The sequence below is a fragment of the Catharus ustulatus genome, chromosome 3, assembly GCF_009819885.2.
Source record: "Catharus ustulatus isolate bCatUst1 chromosome 3, bCatUst1.pri.v2, whole genome shotgun sequence".
Classification (NCBI taxonomy): Eukaryota; Metazoa; Chordata; class Aves; order Passeriformes; family Turdidae; genus Catharus; species Catharus ustulatus.
The window spans coordinates 7,802,060-7,821,435 of NC_046223.1; the positions used below are offsets into that span (position 1 = coordinate 7,802,060).

Below are 19,376 nucleotides of genomic sequence, written 5' to 3' on the forward strand. Positions count from 1 at the left end.
CACTCCCGCCGCGGCGCCAGCTGGGCATGGAGAGCACGGCCCGCTCGCGCCGCGGCACTGGCCGGGCACGGAGAGAGCACCCCGCTCACGCCGCGGCACTGACCGGGCACGGAGCACCCCCTGCTCCCACCACGGCGGCGGAGGGCGAGGGCAGAGCACCCCCCCTCCTCCCCGGGCCGCAGCAATGGCGGTGCACCCCCCACCACTGTCCTCCCCAAGCCGCGGCAATGGCGGCGCAGGGCCCCCGTCGGCTCCCCGGGCCGCGGCAATGGCGGCGCAGGGCTCCTGTCGGCTCCCCGAGCCGCGGCAATGGCGGCGCACCACCCCTTCCGTCCTCCCCGAACCGCGGCAATGGCGGCGCAGGCTCCCCACCTCCTCCCCGAGCTGCGGCAATGGCGGCACGACCCCCCCTGCTCCTCTCCGAGCCGCAGCAATGGTGGCGCGGGGTCCCCTCGTCTCGCCCCTGCGCTGTGGCAGAGGAGGGAAGAAGGAGCTCTCCCGCCTCTCTCCCCGCCCCCCGTGCTGCCTGCAGGGAGCCAGGGCAACACAGTAACACTGTAACAATCGCCGAATGCCGGCTTTTACTGGCAGGTGCTTGGCTCGGCGCCCTGGCTGGCATGTCTGGGGTTGTAAATGTCAGAAAATTATTCACAGATTAGCCGCCCCTGACTATTAGCCGCACTTCCGGGTTTCCACCAAAATTTTTGTCAAATTGCTGCGGCTTGTATTCATGAAATTACTGTAATTATAATTTGTCCATATAGGGAAAAAACCCTGGGAAAATATGATAATGCTTTTCATTGGCAGCAAACCCTAGTTTTTGTTAATCATTTGAGAAAATTATTGTTAGCAGACTATCCAAATTCTGTAGGTCAAAACCTTCCTTAAAAAGAGGTGTATTAGCACATGACTAAATCCACTACAGGAATGGATTTTATCTACTAAAGAACTGTATCCTTCTGTACCATAACATTTACTTCATTTTTTCTTTCCCTTGAACAAGAAAAAAATATTTTGAATCAGTATTTGGCAATCCGAGCCAGGTTATTTAAAACAACGGACACTTGGAATGTACCAAGTGTACTTTTAGTGTAGTTAGTTTTCTACAGTATTGCAAACCAAAATCTTTAGTTTCCCACAAAATACAATACAAAAGCAGTTTGTAAAGAGTCTTTAGACTTTGCACTTCTTCTCCCAGGTAAGTGTCAAATAAAAAGTTGTTGTGACACGTAGGGTAACAAATGGATAAAGCAAGCGTGGATTCTGAGATCTATAATTTTTAATAATCTTTAAACTAGCTACAAAATGTCAATCACTTCACAAACTGACAGGAGACATAAGGAATTTTCATATTACATGCTGTAAATGATATTTATCTCACAGTTTATCTAGAGTTCATTCATTTAGGTTTTTAAATTATTTTTAATTGTCAGCTACTAAACATCTCAGCGATCTGGTGTGCATAGCTCTAGGTAAGCAACAGAGAACTGTACTGATAACCAACCACATGGGGATAGCGACTAGTAAGAGAGAGCCTTATAAAAATTACATTTCTTTGCACCATTTCATATGGTAGTTGTGTCCTCCAAAAGATAGTCTTCAAAAGCAACAGACAAACCCAATATATTACACTTATTTCTTTTTGTCTTTGACATATTTTCAGCCAAGCTTTTATTTTGCTGACAATGGCTAAATGGTGAGTGCCAAATCCCTCTTTTTTTCATAATTAAAAAAATGATCATGATTAATAACTATATATATATCAACAAGAAAAAAGTGGCACAATTGCAAACTTGCTGGTATAACATAGTCCCAAAATTGTCCGAATACTGAGCATGCTTTTGTTGTCATTGTTGGTGTGCTACTGCCATGGGAAAATTCTTGTTTAAGTAGGAGTCTAGAAGTCTATTTATTCCTCATGCATAAATGCATAAATCACATCACTTTTTAGTGCAATGCTTGTTATAGTAATATAATTCCACATTTTCTAATCATGAAATCATAACAACAGATAAAGGCAATGAAGAACTCAGGACAGCAGGTTTAAGTGCTTAAACATCATGATACCCAAAGACAGGAGCATGGCAGTAGCTCTGTGGAATGTCACAGTTTTACAAGAACAATACTGTATATTTAAAGGTTAACAGCACGTTTAGCATTCCAACAGTGTTGTCATTCAGCAAACATCAAAAAAAAATAAAAATGAGGAGAGGGAAAAAAAAGGAAAGGAATCCAAATTGGAAACAATGAAAGGAAAGGGAGAACCCCAAAAAACATCATAGTGAGCTATAGCCATCAAATCAGCACTATGTACAACCTTTGGAAAGAAAGATATCTAGAAAAAAATAATTACAAGTATCATTTTTGGAAAGCTGACAAACTACACAGGACAACATTTACAATGGGGCTGATATGTGCATGTGTGCAAACCTAGTAGATAAATACCATGAGAAAAGCATGAAGGTGCTGCCCTGCTGGACAACATTAAAAGGAAATGCACTTTTCTGCATTTAGCCGCTGCCCAGCATCTTTGTTGCACGCTGGTTGGCTTCATCAATCCTGGTTTTGTTGGAATCAGCCTGGGGAAACACAAAGGAAAGAAAGGAATGAGTACAGGGAAAAAAAGAGAGTATGATGGAGAAAAAGAGTAGGGGGAAGAAAGACAATGCTTTGTGGGTACTTCCATAATTTTGGCTAGGTCATGGAAAAATGAAAATACAGGACAGCTGCTTTTTATAGTGTTATTAGGGACCTAAAAGGAGATGGCAGATTTTCTGTATTTATTTCATGTAGCCTTTGAGCAGAGCTTTTCTGTTTGTGGTCAGCTCCACTGAACTCCTGTAACTGCTGTGCCAGATCCATAACTGGTGCTGTAAATAGCCCTGGTGGTATTGATGGTAATGGATGACAGCATGGGAACTGGTGGTGTGCATCTGCATTTTGCTGGGGAAAGCTTCAGAGCCCTTTAAGATTCAGTGGACCTGGACTGTGGTCTAATTTACATCAAAAGTCAAGACTAAAATTTTGGTCAGTGTAGAAACTCCTGAGGCAGAGAAGCTGGATCATCTGATGTAGGGAATGTTGGCAAAGATAAATTTCTTTGAAAAGGTCAGCCTGGATATCTTTGCTCGGCATGTGAAGGGAAGGGAATAGGTGGGAGGGATTCCAGTACTCCAGAATTCACCGATATAGGTGCCAAGACAGAGTAGCCTCTTTCACTGGGCAGCAGCATAAACAGGAGCTAAGAAAAGGCAGGGATTCTACTGTGATTTGAAGCAATCAAACTGCAATTTAGTCCAGCATACACTGAGCCATTAACTGCACTGTTTTCCCTGGGGTAACACCTGCCATGATTATAAAATGCCATTAATAAAATGGCACCACTTGGGAGGTTTGGGAGTTCTCTCTGAGTGGGATGATGCTTTGACCATGACTTTCTGTAGCTCTGCAGAAGTTAGTTTTGGAGACTAAAGTCACTGTTTTAGCTGACAAAAACTGGCAAAACTCCACTCATCCCCATGTTGCCATGCCGACTTATTCTAGCAGAGGGACTAGATAGAAAATGGTTTCAGTTTTTAAAGCAGACCTGTGGGGAAGGTGAGAATTGTGTTGCTGCTTTAAAAGCATGGACTCCAATAGCAAACTCTTTCTGTGGTTTGATGACTGCATTTTGTTAGCTTTGATGATTGTTCCCACATCTCTGGTGGGTATTCAAATTGTACAGATCTATTTTAAATCTCCAATTTGCAAAGGCAGAATGGTGAAGCAACTTTCCCACATGCATTTAAAAATCCTTTAAGAATGTTTATAGTGAAGTGTAATAAATCTTTCTGAAATATCTTGGGCTTTTCTCGGTAATTGTTTTGAAAAATGCTGTGTAGATGTGTATTTTTAGTGCAGTAGCATGTGCCAGCTCCTCAACAAGCATAAATCAGCAAAACTACTCCTTACAAGCCACGCTCCTTTATTTTAGCCATAAGTTTGACCTTGTCTACCACAATTTTGTGTGCTCTTGCCAAAAAGCTACCTAAAAAGTTAATGGGTTTGGAAGCAGTTGCCTTTGTCATGAAATGCATGATTTTTCATTGTGATGAATCCTAATGTTGTTTAGACTTTAGTATCTGGTGGGTGATGTTGCATTGAAGGCAGTGGTATTCTTTGTGCTGACCTTCCCACTTAGGTCAATATAGAGTGCTTTGAACCCCCTCTACTTTCCTCCCAGCCTTCTATTTATGGTAGATTTTGGGGCCAGGCTTTTCTGGTGATAACCTACTCCTCACATTTTCATTTTGGTTTTTGTCCCTTTCTCTACGATCTGAGGAAAGGACAAATAAAGCCTTTTATTCATTGCTGCCCTGATTACTGTGGATAGATCAGATCACATCACTGCATTATGAGATTGCTCTGGTTTGGGTGCATGTATCCAGTAGAACATAAACCCTTTAGGGGCATTTATGATGCATCCCTGGGTACTTTGGGTTAGCTTTGTGATGCACCCCAACTTTTGCAAACTGTGCCAGACAAGGGTCTTTCTAGTGATCATAACTGACCCAAAGCACAGTTGGTCAGGAAACAACCCTGGCAATTCCGTGAGGGGGACGAGGGTCTGTTGGCACATTTCATTGCAGATGTGTGTGCAATTGTGCTTTCAGTAATTTCCAGCTAACCATAATTTCTGTCTTTTATAGAGGGTTTTACTAATACATTGTGTTCCTTTTTCTAGTACCTCATTATTGTGTGTCCTTACTCTGAGAAATTTGGTTTATTTTTCACTAAGACTGAAGACTGTCTTATTTTTGTCCTGCTCTCATGATGACTCCTCTGTGTATGATGCAAATCCATCTTTCACAATTCCTTAGCCAAGGGCCCTGGGTGATTTTATGAAAGCATTAGCTGCCAATGTCATTTTTCCATTGCTGTACAAAATGCCAAAGTCTGTAAGAAGACCACATAGCTGTGGAAGGCTGGTCCCTCAGTTTACTGCTCTCAGCATGCACTGTTAGAGGTTTGGCCCATGTGCTTTATGTGCACAGAGGGCCTGCTCAATGTTTTCAAAATCCAGATATTTGCAAGCCTGATCTAGTAGGAGAACAGTGACTTGTTTGGGTTGCTGTGTTTTGGGATAGGATCCTGCAGGCACGGGTAGGATACCACTGATTTACATCCACAGTGCACATCTCCTGCCACTGTAACATGACCAAGGGAGGTAGGAACACAATAGTGCACATCCTCATTGCTTTGAGAAAATAATGTATGTCATAGGCTTCTTATTTAGAGGTACTCATGGTATAGGCTGTAAAAACTCCCTGTCTCTTCCCAAAGTAGAGAGAGATGTACTGCTTTCTAGTTCTTTGCATATGAAGAGCAGCAGTAAATCCTTCCCCCAGTGCTCCTTGTTTTCCCAGAAATACGAAACAGTGCATAGTGGCACCCTGGTAATACTCTGCATTTTCCAATACAGTCAAACCAACATGCAACTTTATAAAGACTTTTGATCAACACAAAGCCATGTGCTCTATGGTGCCTCTCTTTCAGGGATGTTCTTTCCACAGACAACTTCAGACAACATACACTTCACCCAGTTCTCTCCAGAATCTACCCCCAATAAGGAATATCCCTCAGTGCAGTATTTCCCTTAATTTTTTATTACTAGGCTCTGATATGGTTAACTGACAGAAAAAACAGGCATGGGCATCTTGCTTGTGTTAGGAGGCATGCATGTAAGATGCACAAGTCTTACCCAAGACTCTTTGTGTAAGAAGGCTCAAGAGCACCATCTCTAGCACTTGAGGTCAGAATTAACTCTAAGCACCACATCTAAGTCCTTGGGTTAGATCCTCAGGTTGTGTAAATCTCAGTGGAAGTGGAGCCTTGTGTTGATTTTACACCAGATGAAGATCTAGCCTCTTACCTCACTTCAGCCTGCCTGTGCGTGTGCCTGGAGCTCTGCCAGTATCAATGCAGATGGCATGCAGATGGCTTGCAGATCTTGGGATCTGAGGATGGCAGGGAGCTCCCAGCCAGGCTTGGAGGGGGCTGCTCTCTGCTTCAGAAATCTGCAGTGCAGATTTGGCACTGGAACAGTGCTCTCTGCCTTTTTAGATGGTGATTTTGCAGAACTAATGCTGAGCCTTTATATTCCACTGGGGCCATGTGGGACCCACTTTATGTATAAATATACACATATATATATGTACATCCACACACACCCTCCCTCAAGAAAGCAGGTAGATCTCTGTCCTAATGTTGTTATAAACAGCCCAACAAAACTGGCTGCACTGTTGCCATAGGGTAAAGCTTTGCTTAATAATTCCCCATTCTTCTTTGGGGACTGGTTCTCCAAGCAGGTGATCTAATCCTGAGCTGCTCATGGAGTCTCCAAGGAAGGAAAAGCCCAGGAAGATTTAAAACTTTTCAGGAAGTGCCAGTCAGTTCCAAGCCCCACAGTTCAGCATAGCTCAGGGCACTTGTTGTTATACAGAGCTATTGCAGAAAGAGCCTTGATGTCTGCTAAGGGCAAACTCAACAGCAGAGGTTCAATCCAGCTTGCACTGGAGGCGCAGATTCACAGCAACAAGCTCTATTTTGGCCCAAGGATTTGGAGGGAGAAGAGAGGAGCTATTTCTGTCCCTTGTCCTTTCCTTGTCCTCTCCTTGCTTGGAGAAGGGAAAGCAGAGCCCCTCTTGGGGTCCTCATGGAAATGGCAGCCCTTACCTTCTCCATGATCCTGTCAATCTGGCGGTTCTGTGTATCGATCTCGTTGCCCATGTCCAAGGCCATGTGACGTAAGTTGCCAATGATGCCGCTGACCTGCTCGAGGTTCTCATCCATTTCATTTTCCCGGGCATCGTTTGTTACCCTGGCAGCAAAAACCCAATTCTTTAAAGCAGAGACAGGAGATTCCCCCTGAAAATATGATTTACCCAAAACCTCCACTGCATCCTCCATCACTTGTCACCTGAGGAGCAGGATGCTGTGCTCAGCTTCGAACAAAAGGGATTAATGAGCAGATAACCTGAAAAATGTTACATGCTTATATTTTGGATGTTTGTCTCAGTTCTCTGGGTTATCAGTGCTCTGTTTATACTGCTCATGTCTGCTGTTGGTAGAAGTGTTGATGTCTGAGCTTGTGTGTACCACATGCTGCACCTCTCTGCAGTTCCCGAAGAATGAGAGGGTGCTCCTTTGAGGTCTATGTGTGATTAGTGTTCTTGGGAAGTGCTGGAAGGTGGTGGAATTACAGCAGTACCAGCTCTCCTCCTTAAACTGCATATAGCTAATTAATACTGTCCAGTCCTTGTATGCTTGGGGCTCACAGAGATATTGGGGAAGAGTTGCTTCAGCTGTGAAAATCCTGACTGAACATCCTATTTAATTAACTGCATTTCTGGTGAAAGAAGCAGCTTCTCTCAGATTTACTGGCTTTAGTAAAGATCATTTATTTCTCATTCTTAGCACCATCTTTTGCAGTTGCTTGCTTTTTGGAAGGAAAAACTTGTGCTTGAGCCAAGGGCTAGGTCAACTCTCCAGTGACTGAAGAGGCAGGTGGTGATTGATGCTGGGAAAAGCAAGGTCCATGGATCCCACTCAGAAAATTACTACTTTGAGCATCTTATGCAGTTTGTGTTCATGTAGCTGCCCAAAAGGTGCTCCAGGCTATTTGCAGAACAATTAACTTCCTTCACTGCTATTCTGTTATCATGCCCCAGCCTTCATTTTAGTGGGGCTGCCATCCAGAAATAAATAATTTAAAAAGCGAATGTGTTTCTATCACGCTGATTTCCCTTTATCACAGCAGCCAAAAAAAAAAAAAAAGTGGATAATAATAGTTTTTGGAAAGATAATTACTTATTAATCTAGTGTCCTTAATCTTCAGAGATAAAGCTTTGCCTACTGGTATGGTGTTATCCATGCTGATAGCATTGTCATCTAAATACACGCCCATAAGCTCTGTAATCAGTAGGTACTTTGTGCTGAATCCCTGTGTGTTGTGGGAAGGTTGCAGTGAGGTTGCCTTCAATATAGCTGTGTGCATCAAACTGGCTTTGATTTGATTTGAGAGCCCATGGATTCCCACTCTTTTCTTCCACAGTTGTGGCTTCCCAGCAGCAGAGGGATGGGGCATCATTCCCCATGCAGTGAGGTTTTGAGAACACTCACAAGCAGGTGAGGGGTGCACCTCTAGTTTAAAGTGTTCTTCAAGTTCTGAGCTTGGTTTGGTGCTTTGGCAGAAAGCCTGAGGCTTTTTTGTTGTTGAAAAGAAAGGGAGGGTTGCCAGATGCTTTGGTACATCTTCTGGCAAGGATGGATAATGGGCACCGCATGCCTTGAGACATAATGGCAATAAACTAGTATTTATCTGACACTTCATTTCTAAGGCATTTGACAAGTGTCATTAGTGAGACCCATAATAAGGCCCCCAGGAAAAGTGCTCACACAGGGAGCTGGAGTGCTGAGGACAGTACTGGCTGGCCATGGCTGTCTGCAGCCTCACAGTGCTGCTGGGAAATAAATAAATAGACTTTATTTCTAGTTTATCAATGCCCAATTCTGGGCAATCTCAAAAAGAAAGGTTTGAACTTGTGTTTTCAAGCATCTTCTGGTTCTCAGGGCCAAGAACCTTTCTTCCAGGATTTCCAGCAAGGTCACCATCCCTTGCACTAGAGCTCAGTCACCCTCAGGGCTAGGAGAAGTCCCTGGATGTAAAACCTTTAGGACGTGTCTTAATCACCAACAGCCTGAATCTGAACACCACTTGGTTGAAAACCCTAGCTCCATCACAGCACCCAGCATATCAGAAGGAGTTAATGAACACCACAGAACTCATGACCATATGGAAGAAATCTAAATATATCAGTGACAAGGAGAGCAGAGAGAAAAGGGTGGATAGAAAGGCTCACCTGCGGATAAAGCCACCACTGATGGCCATCTGCTCCCGTTCATCTACGACACGTGCAGGCTGGCTGGCTACAACACCATCCTGATTATTGCCCCAGGCCTTTTTGTAAGCATCACTCGATTTAAGCCTATGTGAAAAAGATGATGAGTAACAAAGCACCAAGTGCACAAGACAAATGCAAAACTCTTTACCTCTCCGAGCTAAAAGCTGAATCAAGCAAATGAGTTTTCAGATAGAGGGTCATTGGTTGTATACCGATATATCATAACCCTGAATAAAAGGAAGGAGTGTATTTTTTGCTTATTTTTTACTTTACTGCCACAACAGTGATGATCAGAGGTTTAGTTTCCAATAGGGTGAATTGCAATTGTCAGGTCTACAACCCTGCACACAGGTTTTTGGATGTTGACTTAGTTTCCAGAAAGAAGGAAAATTAAAAAATAAAAATTAAAAAAAAAAAAAGGAAAAAGAAAAGGAAAAAGAAAAGAAGAGAAGAAATACAGATAAGTAGAAAACATTGTTTCATTTCAGTGACACATATGTTTTGACATCGAACACAGAGGACGTACTGGCAGACAGACATAAAAACAGAACTGCCAAGTATAGTGTGTACATCACATCACATCACAGCAACACACCCTCTTTAGAGTATAACAGATTTGGCTACAATTTAACATTTTACCATGCAGAATATTTGGCTTCTGATGATATTTTTTCAATATGTATGTGGCATAATAGGCATTTAAAGCCACTGACCTTTCACCAGGTGATTTGGGGATGATTTTATTATAGGGTTTATTAGATTTTTCAAATAATATATCGGTACTTGAAAATAGTAATCATACATCGACAGTTGATGTACAAACCTTTGTCCACAGAGACAAAAAGTAAAATAGGCAGAAGTGAAATGAGTGCAGGAGAAAATAAAAGATACGAGCAATCTAGCATCAGAAAGGGAAATTTTTCTACATTTTTCTTCATGCACCAGCTACAGGCATGAATGAGAAGTAAAGCATTCTCACTAAGCACAGTTGCCCCAATAGTTCATAATCCCTCAATGCATCAGCAGTAACAGCCTTCACAATAAGCAAGACACAGGCAAAAATGGATCATCACTTCCTTCAGGAGTTTTAAACCACAGGACTTTAAAAATAGCCTAGCAACTTGTTATATTTCTATTTTGTGGCAGTTACATTAGCCTTCAGAGAGCCATTTTTGACTGAGCTGCCTTGAATAGAATTTTAAAATCCAGGCACCCCTAGAGTGGCAGATTGATACGTGCAACCTATTTAGGGCTGCTGTCATAGGGGTCACCAGACAAAAGTGAAATATTTAACAGGGGAATGTAAGGGTTTGGGGTCCACAGGTATAAGTTCTTGATTTTATTCGAGAAAAGGGGCCATTTCCAGCAAAACCACTGGGAACTGAAAATCTCTGTGGTGTCCCTGTTCCTTAGCAAATATCAGTCCTATAAACAGTCCCATGGCTTGGATTTTGGGGGAGGAACTGAATGTGCTTCTGGGAGATTTGGCAAAGGACATGACAAACCCATCTCTGGTGTTATGTTCTTTCCATGCCCCCTAGTGCAGCTCAGTTTTAAATGAGCCTGAAGATGTGTTATATGATCCAATATAGAATTAAAATATAGATTAAGAGATCGATCTTTCCTACTCGTCTGTTCTGTTGCTTATTTCCTGTTAAAGTTTATGAAGACTTAAAATATGATAGTTGGCTTGTTTAATTTTAGTTCTCTGAAACTATACATAGGCTTTGGCATTTCTAGAAATGCCTGAAAGTAATTCTCTTGCTGCAGATACATTTACAGGGTTTGGCCTGTGCTTTAGACCTGTGCAACTTTGTCAGTGAGACAGTTTCTGTGTTTGAGGTAAATTATTTTATACACCCAGAATCTGATCTCTTGTTTTCTTGTGGATTTCCAATTAAAGTCAACAGATGGAGCTTGGATCTGCTCATAGCCAAAAGCAGTTGTCCTTTTGAATGCAACCTGGTCAAAGTTCCGTGCAGTGGGCATTTTGTGTCTCCTAAGAATGTAGGATCGAGCTTTATATATTTTTAAGGCTCAGAGAAATGTACTTTCACTATATATGAGGGTAGAGTTACATGTAAAGTGGCTAATCTTTTTATAAATATATACCATTAATCTCCCACCAGCCAGAAGAGCATTAGGGGATCATGGTGATTCTGATGCCCAGAACTGTATGAATTTCTCTCTCTCTCCCCCACAATCCACTCCTCAGAACATCATCTTATCTGTACCACTGGAGTTCTGGCTTAATGACTCAGAGAACTCAGTCTCTAAATCCATTCTTCATCCATCCTCTGAGCATTGGTTAGCAGTGCTGCTCTCTGAAATATGGTTGCAGACTGATAGGGACAGAATGCCTTGGAGAATAGAAATTCATGTTCCCTACATCACCTGCAGAATCATTCTGCTCTTGTAGCATGATGCTGCAGCCATAGCAAAGTGGCAGATGTTCTAGTGCCACGTGCCAGGTGCTAATCCCATCTCTGTCACGTCTGGCTGTCAGTTCTGAGCTTTTATAGCTTGTTCAGTGTGGGAGACATAAACTCTCTGCTGCATTTCTACCTGCAGCTCTTGTGCTGTCAGTTCTGAGCTTTTGCAGCTTGTACAGTATGAGAGATGTAAACTTTCTGCTGCATTTTTACCTGCAGCTCTGGTGCACCAGGTCATCTGGCACAGGGCAGCAAGGGCTACAGCCTGTCAGAGCTCACACCCCTTGCAAAAGGGATGTGTGCAGCTCTTCCATTCCTCCTGCTCTCTCTCCCATTACAGATCCAGGCAATTATAATTCTGGACAAAATGTTTACCGCAGAAAAGTACAGTAATTTCACGATTATAAGCCACACTGAGTATAAGCTGCACTGAGTATAAGCCGTACTTCCGGGTGCCAGCAACTTTTCATTCTTTGTCCATAGATAAGCCGCACCTGATTATAAGCCGCACATTACAATACAGAGTGTGATAAAAGGTATCTGTTCTTTCACCATCTGTTGAGGGTGGGGGCAGTGATCCTTATCTCAACGGCAGATATTCTGCTAATGGGCCATCCATTGAAAACAGGCGGGGCATTGTTCTTTATCTTTTCACAACCCATCCTTCCTCCAACAAGTCATTTTCTGCTAATGGCCCATTGAGTCCCACTGTGTGACTGATAAAATTACTTCATCCCATGGGAAGTTGCTCCAGCCAGGGGGAAGAGCCCAACATTTCTTACCAAGACAAAAACAGAGGTTTTGGGACACTAAGGGAGCCCTTTCTCCACTGAACTCCAGAGGAAAACTGGATTTCTCCACATCACCACTGGACCTCCAGAGGGAAACTGCACCTTGTACAGGAACACTGCTTCAACTGAATCACATCTGTCACTGCAGGAGGATGCAGCCACCATTCAATGGGACTGCTACCAACACCCTGCCTGACAGGGTGTCAGTTTGTACTCTGACTTTGTCAGGGTTTGGGGTTTGTTTCTTTGTAGTACTGTATTTCTATTTTAATTCCCTAGAAAAGAACTGTTATTCCTAATTCCCATATTTTTGCCTGAAAGCCCCTTGATTTCAAAATTATAATAATTTGGAGGGAGGAGGTTTACATTCTCCATTTCAAAGAGAAGTTCCTGCCTTTCTCAGCAGACACCTGTCCTCCAAACTAAAACAGCAACTTTTTGTTCTTTGTCCGTATATAAGCCGCACCTGATTATAAGCCCCACTTTGGGTTCAGACCAAAATTTTAGTCAAAATGATGCAGTTTATAATCGTGAAATTACTGTATTCAGGGCTTGGTACAAAGAAGCAAAATAGACTTTGTGAAAAAACCTGAGGCGGTATTTGCATTGTGTCCCAGGGGAATTAACTTCAAAATAAATGTGACTGATATGGAAAAATCCTAGTCCTGGTCTTTTGATTTTTGGCAAAATACCCTATGAACTCTATGACAGCTCTCTTTCCTTTTGGTCTTGATAATCAGGGTAGGATTAGGCTTTGGCTGTGAACAAAGTTCACATAGAAAGGGAATTTAATACTACAGCAACACTACTCTCTGTTTCATTTCCTGCATAACCTTTTGCCAGCCATTTAGGAATGTTTTCACTGCAACCTGGTTTCATGCCTACTCGCTGCATGCTGGATTTGCCATTCCTCAAGGACTTTGGGTCAGTCCCCGATTTCCTACACCCACATAACCGCACATTACATTTTCATTTGGCATTTAAAACAAGCTTAGCATTACTTGGAGGACGGTTTCGTTCAAGTGTGATGGCATGCAAGCAAATTTAATGCATTTCAACATTTCTGCTTAGTGTACGTGCTACCCAAATGAGAGAAATTTGGCATGTTGAGGTTTTCTCAAATTTTTTGCCTGTGGCAGGACGAAAACCATTTCAAGTTGGATTCCAATTATGAAACATCACATCTCGTTCAAGATCCCATCAGACTATTTCTGTTGAACAACGAACAAAAGGTGTGATTTTCATCCACAATTTTGAGCAATGTTTAGTATGACCTCTTCTGCATTTTTTTAGCTCTTTTGTTTATGAAACTTGTTAGTGAAAATATGTTTCAAAATTTAGAGTGTCCAGGAATAAGGTAGCCCCAGTGTTTTTGTTCTCTGGAAAATGGAACCACTCAGTACACTTTGTGTAAAATGTTGAAACTTTTACCATTAAAAGGTGTCACTGCAGGATGCCTGATTTTAATGCATCTACAGTAATTCCCAGTCAGTTATCTATGCTATGAAATGAATGCATTTGAACCAGAGTCATTCTTTCTGCATGCCACATGCTCATCCTGTCCATGTGCCTAGCAAGGATGAGCTTCACAAGGCCTTTGGGATCAGCCTTAAGTGCTCAAAGAGATGAGGCAGGCAGCACCTACTTGTTACATGGACAGACACAAAGACCACAGAATTTTCCTAGGTCCGTCAAATTCTTTTCTGCTTCTTTCATGTCCTTATTGATTTGGTCCATTCCCTCTTCGATGCGTTCCAGTTGTTCTGATTAAACACAAGTATTTTATCCCCACAGAATGAAGCAGATGGAAAAGGACAAAGAAAAAAAAGACAAAAAACTTCAGACATTCACTGTGACAAAAAACTGGACACCACATAGCAGAGCTGGTACCCAGTACCTACTTGTTACAAGGACATATGAAAAGGCCACAGCATTTCCCTAAATCTTTTAAATTTTTCTCGGCCTCCTTCATGTCTTGGTTGATATGGTTCATGCCTTCTTCAACACGATCGAGTTGTTCTGGTCAGGACAAAGGGATGACAGTGTGGAATGAATTGTATTTTTGTTTGCTTGATTTTGTCTTCAACAGAACATGAGAAATGACCATGTAAAACTGAGTTAATAATGACATTACAATGCATTAATCTGAGCTGATGCATTGCTGAAAGGATGTTATGCTGCATTGTACGCTGAAGAATTTTTTTTTATTAGTATGGGAAGAGTAAAACAAAGGAGAAATTTATTTAAAATATATTAATATAAACAAGATGTAATGATGTAGAAAGGAAGGGTTATAAAGTTTAAGGTCCAGAAACATAACAAAATACATCAATTTACTAAGACACAGTGACATCCAGGAGAAAGAAAGATTGTATTATTATTTTGCATTTATGTTAGTATTAGAGAAAATATGTCCTTCCATTGAGAACAATTCAGTTACAAATACCTTGGAATTAGGTGGGTTTGGGCAGCACAGTTGCTTTGGTTAGTGAGTGAGAGAGCTAGTAGTTAATGGTAGCAGAAATGGAGTGAGTTGTTAAGGGTTTGTGTCAAGGTGCCTTTTCTTCCAGAGGCTGAGGAAATTGAGACCTGCCACTCTGTCTTGTGCTGGATATTGATCTCTAGTCTGAGTATGGCCTCAGGGCTGGTTTTCTTCCCAGTGTGGGTGCTGCAAATCAGGAGTAACCTCAGTGAACACAGCACAACTGAAACCATTCTGGACAGGATCACCAGTTGTGGCATTCCTTGTCTCTGGCCCCAAGGGACCTTCTGGAAACAGGCATTGGGTGAAGACTCATGTTTTCAGTGGGGTCACTTCTGCTTTGCTCCAGGGCAAGTTAAGAAGCACCAGGCCCAGAAACCAGCCACATATAGACCCTGTCTCTCTACTGGCATTAAACAGAATTTGGCATATTTCCGCCTAAGGATGATGGGTTTTCTTAGTGACTTGGTTTTCTAAGTGACTCTGTGTCTCAGAATAACTTAATATGTTAATTTTTTTCACTTTTAAAGCTGGAGGAAAATGTCGCAGAGGAACAGAATGCCATGATGTAAAAGTGTAGGAATTGATTTTCCGCTGAGGTAAACAGACATAGATCCAATGGGATCAAGCGTCTTGTGTGGAGTCTGAAATAGGGACAGCATTTTACACGGGATTTTCATTTTACACCTTTTGTTCCCAAAGGATAGATTCTGATACTACCCAGGATCAGAAGTTACCTGGAGTGGTATCTCAATCCATAAAAAATTGTAACTGTACCTAACGAAGAAAAGTAAAGCGATCCCAGTAAAACACAAATACATCTCTATTCCCTATATGGAATAGAAAAACACTGAATTTGACTTTAGAGGAAGGAACTAAGAGCACTCTTTATAGAAGGAATTTAATGTCATCCGTAACACTGAGTCCTATCCAGAAAAAAAAGTAAGAGGAAAATTTTAGAAGAAAAATCATATGCATATTGATGTCAGTGAAAAACTCCTTTTAACTTCTTTGAGAACATCAAGAAGCCTAATTTCTTACTTGGGTTTCTAATAACAATTGTGGTTTAGCTTTTCTAAGCTTTCTGGGGGATTTAGATACCCAGTTTCCATTAAAATAATTAAATAAAATTAATTTTAATGGGAAACAGGAACCTCACCCCTTGAGGGCCTAGAAAATCCTGGGCTAAACTATTCAGGCTGGAATATTTCAAGTGTTGTGCTCTTTGTTTAATTCTTGCATGACACTGGCTTTGAGGAGAGGTGCCATGTTGGTATGGTGAGACTCGTCTGCTTTTCTGCTGTCAGTTCTCATTCTCTTCAGTTGGGTGGGCCTCTCTCCTGATACCACAGGAGTTATTGATCCCAAATCCAAGGATATATTTAGAGGATCAGAGTAACCTGGCACTGCCCTCTAAAAGAGGCACACACTGTGTAAGTCATGGATTGGGAAACCTGAGAGAGGGACTGCACAAATTCTGCCAGATAAACTGCTGAGCTGAGAACCAGGCATGTAGGGCTGGATTGTTTTAATGCACGTTGTAATTTAGGTTCAGCAGAAGCTTTGGTTCATGTCTGTAGGCAGAGACTGTGGTTCTCATCAGAAATTAGTCTGTGCTAGAAGGGGACATTGCTCCTTCCTGTGCTCCTCCCTGTGCTCCTGCTCCTGGTTAACCCCGGGTCCTCTCTGCTCCTGCACAGTTGGGCAATGCTTGCTCTCACTGCGGGAGCAGCTGTGGGAGTGTGAGCTGGCTTTGGTGCTGGTTCATGCAGCATGATGGGATTTGCTGCACTTCTGTCACAGACTCCCAGGTGCTGCCTCTGAGCACTTTTCAGTCAAAAGATGGCTGTACCCACATTGCGTTCTGACACTGGGGGCAGGGGGTTGAGAGATATCTGATCTTTCTTCCGTTGATTTTCCTGCTAGTGCTTTTGTAAACTGGTCTGTCCAGTAGCAAAGCCAGGTTAACACTGCATGGGTCAGTCCTAGATCTGGTACCACTGGTGGCTCTCAGTGGAAGCAATTCTCCTTGCTCAGATTCACATTCTCTAAAGCCATATATGTAATAAGTCCTTTTGAACTTTCTTTACCTGTTTTCTGTTCTGTGCCAATAAATGAGTGCTTATTGAAGAGTATATTTGACACAACTCAAAGACTTCCATTTAAATTACAGCCCTCTCTAGAATCCTGACTTTATTTATCCTGCTTCAGGATTTGTGTTTGATGCCTGGGCTATTGCTGAATAGATAAGGAAGCCGCAACTAATTTATCTTCCTTTAAAGGAAACCTCATCAGTGTCAAAAACTCCATGCCATATTTGTAGCCCAGAAGTCTAGACAGCTGTCTGCTGGTCCTAAAAACACTTGCTAGTTGTTAATATCATGGGCTGGATTGTTAAGGTTTGAATCAGCATAGTTATGCTGGCTTTGTGGGGCAATGCCAATTTATACCTGTCAAAAATCTGGTCCCACAGGCAAGGAGATGGATTCATGAGTCTAACCACAATTATTGAGGCATAAATATTATAGTGGAATTAACTTAATGGGGTCACGCTGGATTTGTTTTGGTGTAACTGCTATTAAAATGTGGCCCAGAATGAATCACTGCAGATAGGAAATCAGATGGCTATCAAGAGGTTGATTTAATGTCTGTTCCCATAGATCTTCCCTGTTCCAATGTTCTGTGCTGTATTAAAGGGTTTCAGGGAAGACAGTTTGTTGGCATATACTGCCATGAACCTGTGCAAATTCATACCTACAAGAAATAATATCTTTTGTTTTCCATTTAGGGAAGCCCTTCAAGGTCAGAGTTTGAACATCTTTTGACAGTTTGTTGCAATATTATTAGAATAAACTGTGTCTATATGTTTATGTATGATATATGATGTATATCTAAGAGAACTGGTACTGTCTGGAAGCAGGCTATACATCAGCAGCAGCTATCCAGGCTGGCTTTGTTGTACAAATACCTGGCATTGGGAAATTACCTTGACTTACTGCCTTTTATGATCCCAGACACTTCTGATTACTGATACCAGAAAATCAGCTCTGCTTTGCAGTATTTGGGTTGAATTGGCTTAGAAAGTTTTTTCCATGTAAGGTCTGTTTAACTTCAAAACAAGCAATTTTGTAAGAAAACCTAGAACTAGAGCTTCAAGCAAGTGCAGAGATTAGATCTTCTGCCTGCTGCCCACAGGAAAGATCAATGTCATGTTTTCTGTATATTTAACACCTAATAATCTTAAGTGATTTGTGCAGCCAGCTGCAAAGAGATCACATGGCAGTGTTAGCAAATTATTTCCTTAATCTGATAATCTGCTGAGACATCCGTGAGCTGCACACATTGCACTAATTACAGAGGCTTCAAAGTCACCATTAGTGTGTTTTGCCCAGTAGTGTAAGTCCTTTATCACTAAAATGAAATCAAACAATTAGCAATTATTACACCTACATATGGCTAAAATGGTGAAAACTTAATTAAACATTTAGCATAGTACAAGGTTACAATATTTTCAGGGTTGGTTGCATTATTTGGCTATTTTCCTTGAAAATCCCACACTGTATAATCATAAGCTAAATTTACTGAATCACTTAAGGCATGACCACAACCAATCTATAAAGGCTTCAAAACCTTCTGATTCTTTCCTGCAGATATTGACTAACTGCATCTCTGACTGTACAACAAGCATTTCATGTTTCACTGTCAATAAGGGTTTAACACTGAGCTCCGTGGACTCCAGAGAGGTGAATGTGTCCAGTCTCAGCTCCTTGGCTCTGTTTGTCCTTCTTTTCATGGCTACAGAATGTAGCCAAGAAAACTTTTGAATACAAGGGTTTAACAATAGTAGAATTCCAAAATAATAATAATTAAAAAAACAACAAAATTCAGGATTAAAATCAAAATAAAGCTCCCAGCAATCTGTGGAAATATAGCAATTAAAGAACAGAAACATACATTCCCAGGAACCATTAAAGTTTCTGGTGCTGTGCCTGTGAATTACATTGCAAGACACACCTGAGTATTAACATACTTTTTTTGGACAATATTTGTGATTTATTACAACCATATAATCCACTGCTGAAACAAAACACATTATTTAGACAGGTGCCATATCTGTTTCAACATAAGTAATTTCCGGTTTTCCATATTGGCTGGTAGTTCTTCTACTGCCATTATTTTTTGAAGACAACAAAATGTTCTAATATTTTTCTTGTCAAGACGAATCGATGTGACAAAATTTGGTTGAGTTAAATTCTTTTCCCTAAAGGGGGGATGTGGGGGAAAGCAATGAGACATACATTTTAAAAAAAGCAAATATAAGAAAATACTTTCCATTTAGGTCCTGTTATTACTTTTCATTCAATATTGTGTCAGAGAGGCAGGACATTAAAACTGGAAAGGGCCTGTCAGGTTCTGCAGTCCATTTCCCAAGAATTCCATACCCTTGCTTGTTATCATTGTCTGGGTTTAATGAGTAATACAGCATTACCTCTGCAGCAAACATTTCCTAATAATTATTTTGTGTCATGCCACATAGTAAATAATAAAAAGGGCCTTTGGGGGGCTGGTCTGATAGAGAGTAGCAGAAATTTCTACTCTGTTGATTTATTGGAGACACCATTTTGCTGGGGCTGTGGATCTACGGCAAATGAAGACTTACTAGTTTTATTGAGAGGGAGAGAAAGCTTCCTTTTCTTTGTAAAGGCAAGAATGTAATTTCCTGGAATGT

The 19,376-nt window shown here is 41.6% G+C and overlaps 1 protein-coding gene across 2 annotated transcripts in view; it reads right to left on the reverse strand.

Moving 5' to 3' along the window:
* Positions 1 to 1,261: 1,261 nt before the first annotated feature.
* Positions 1,262 to 19,376, reverse strand: part of SNAP25 (synaptosome associated protein 25) — a 60,656-nt gene continuing 42,541 nt past the window's right edge. The window contains exons 5-8 of one of the 2 annotated variants that reach the window (XM_033053687.2): positions 14,067 to 14,184; positions 8,901 to 9,026; positions 6,715 to 6,859; positions 1,262 to 2,579 (exon numbers count right to left, since the gene is read on the reverse strand). In XM_033053687.2, coding sequence (XP_032909578.1) covers positions 2,511 to 2,579; positions 6,715 to 6,859; positions 8,901 to 9,026; positions 14,067 to 14,184 — 458 coding nt within the window. In that variant the 3' untranslated portion in view covers positions 1,262 to 2,510. Of the gene's footprint in view, positions 2,580 to 6,714; positions 6,860 to 8,900; positions 9,027 to 13,810; positions 13,929 to 14,066; positions 14,185 to 19,376 lie in introns of both variants that reach the window. The other variant, XM_033053685.2, reaches the window with a different exon arrangement.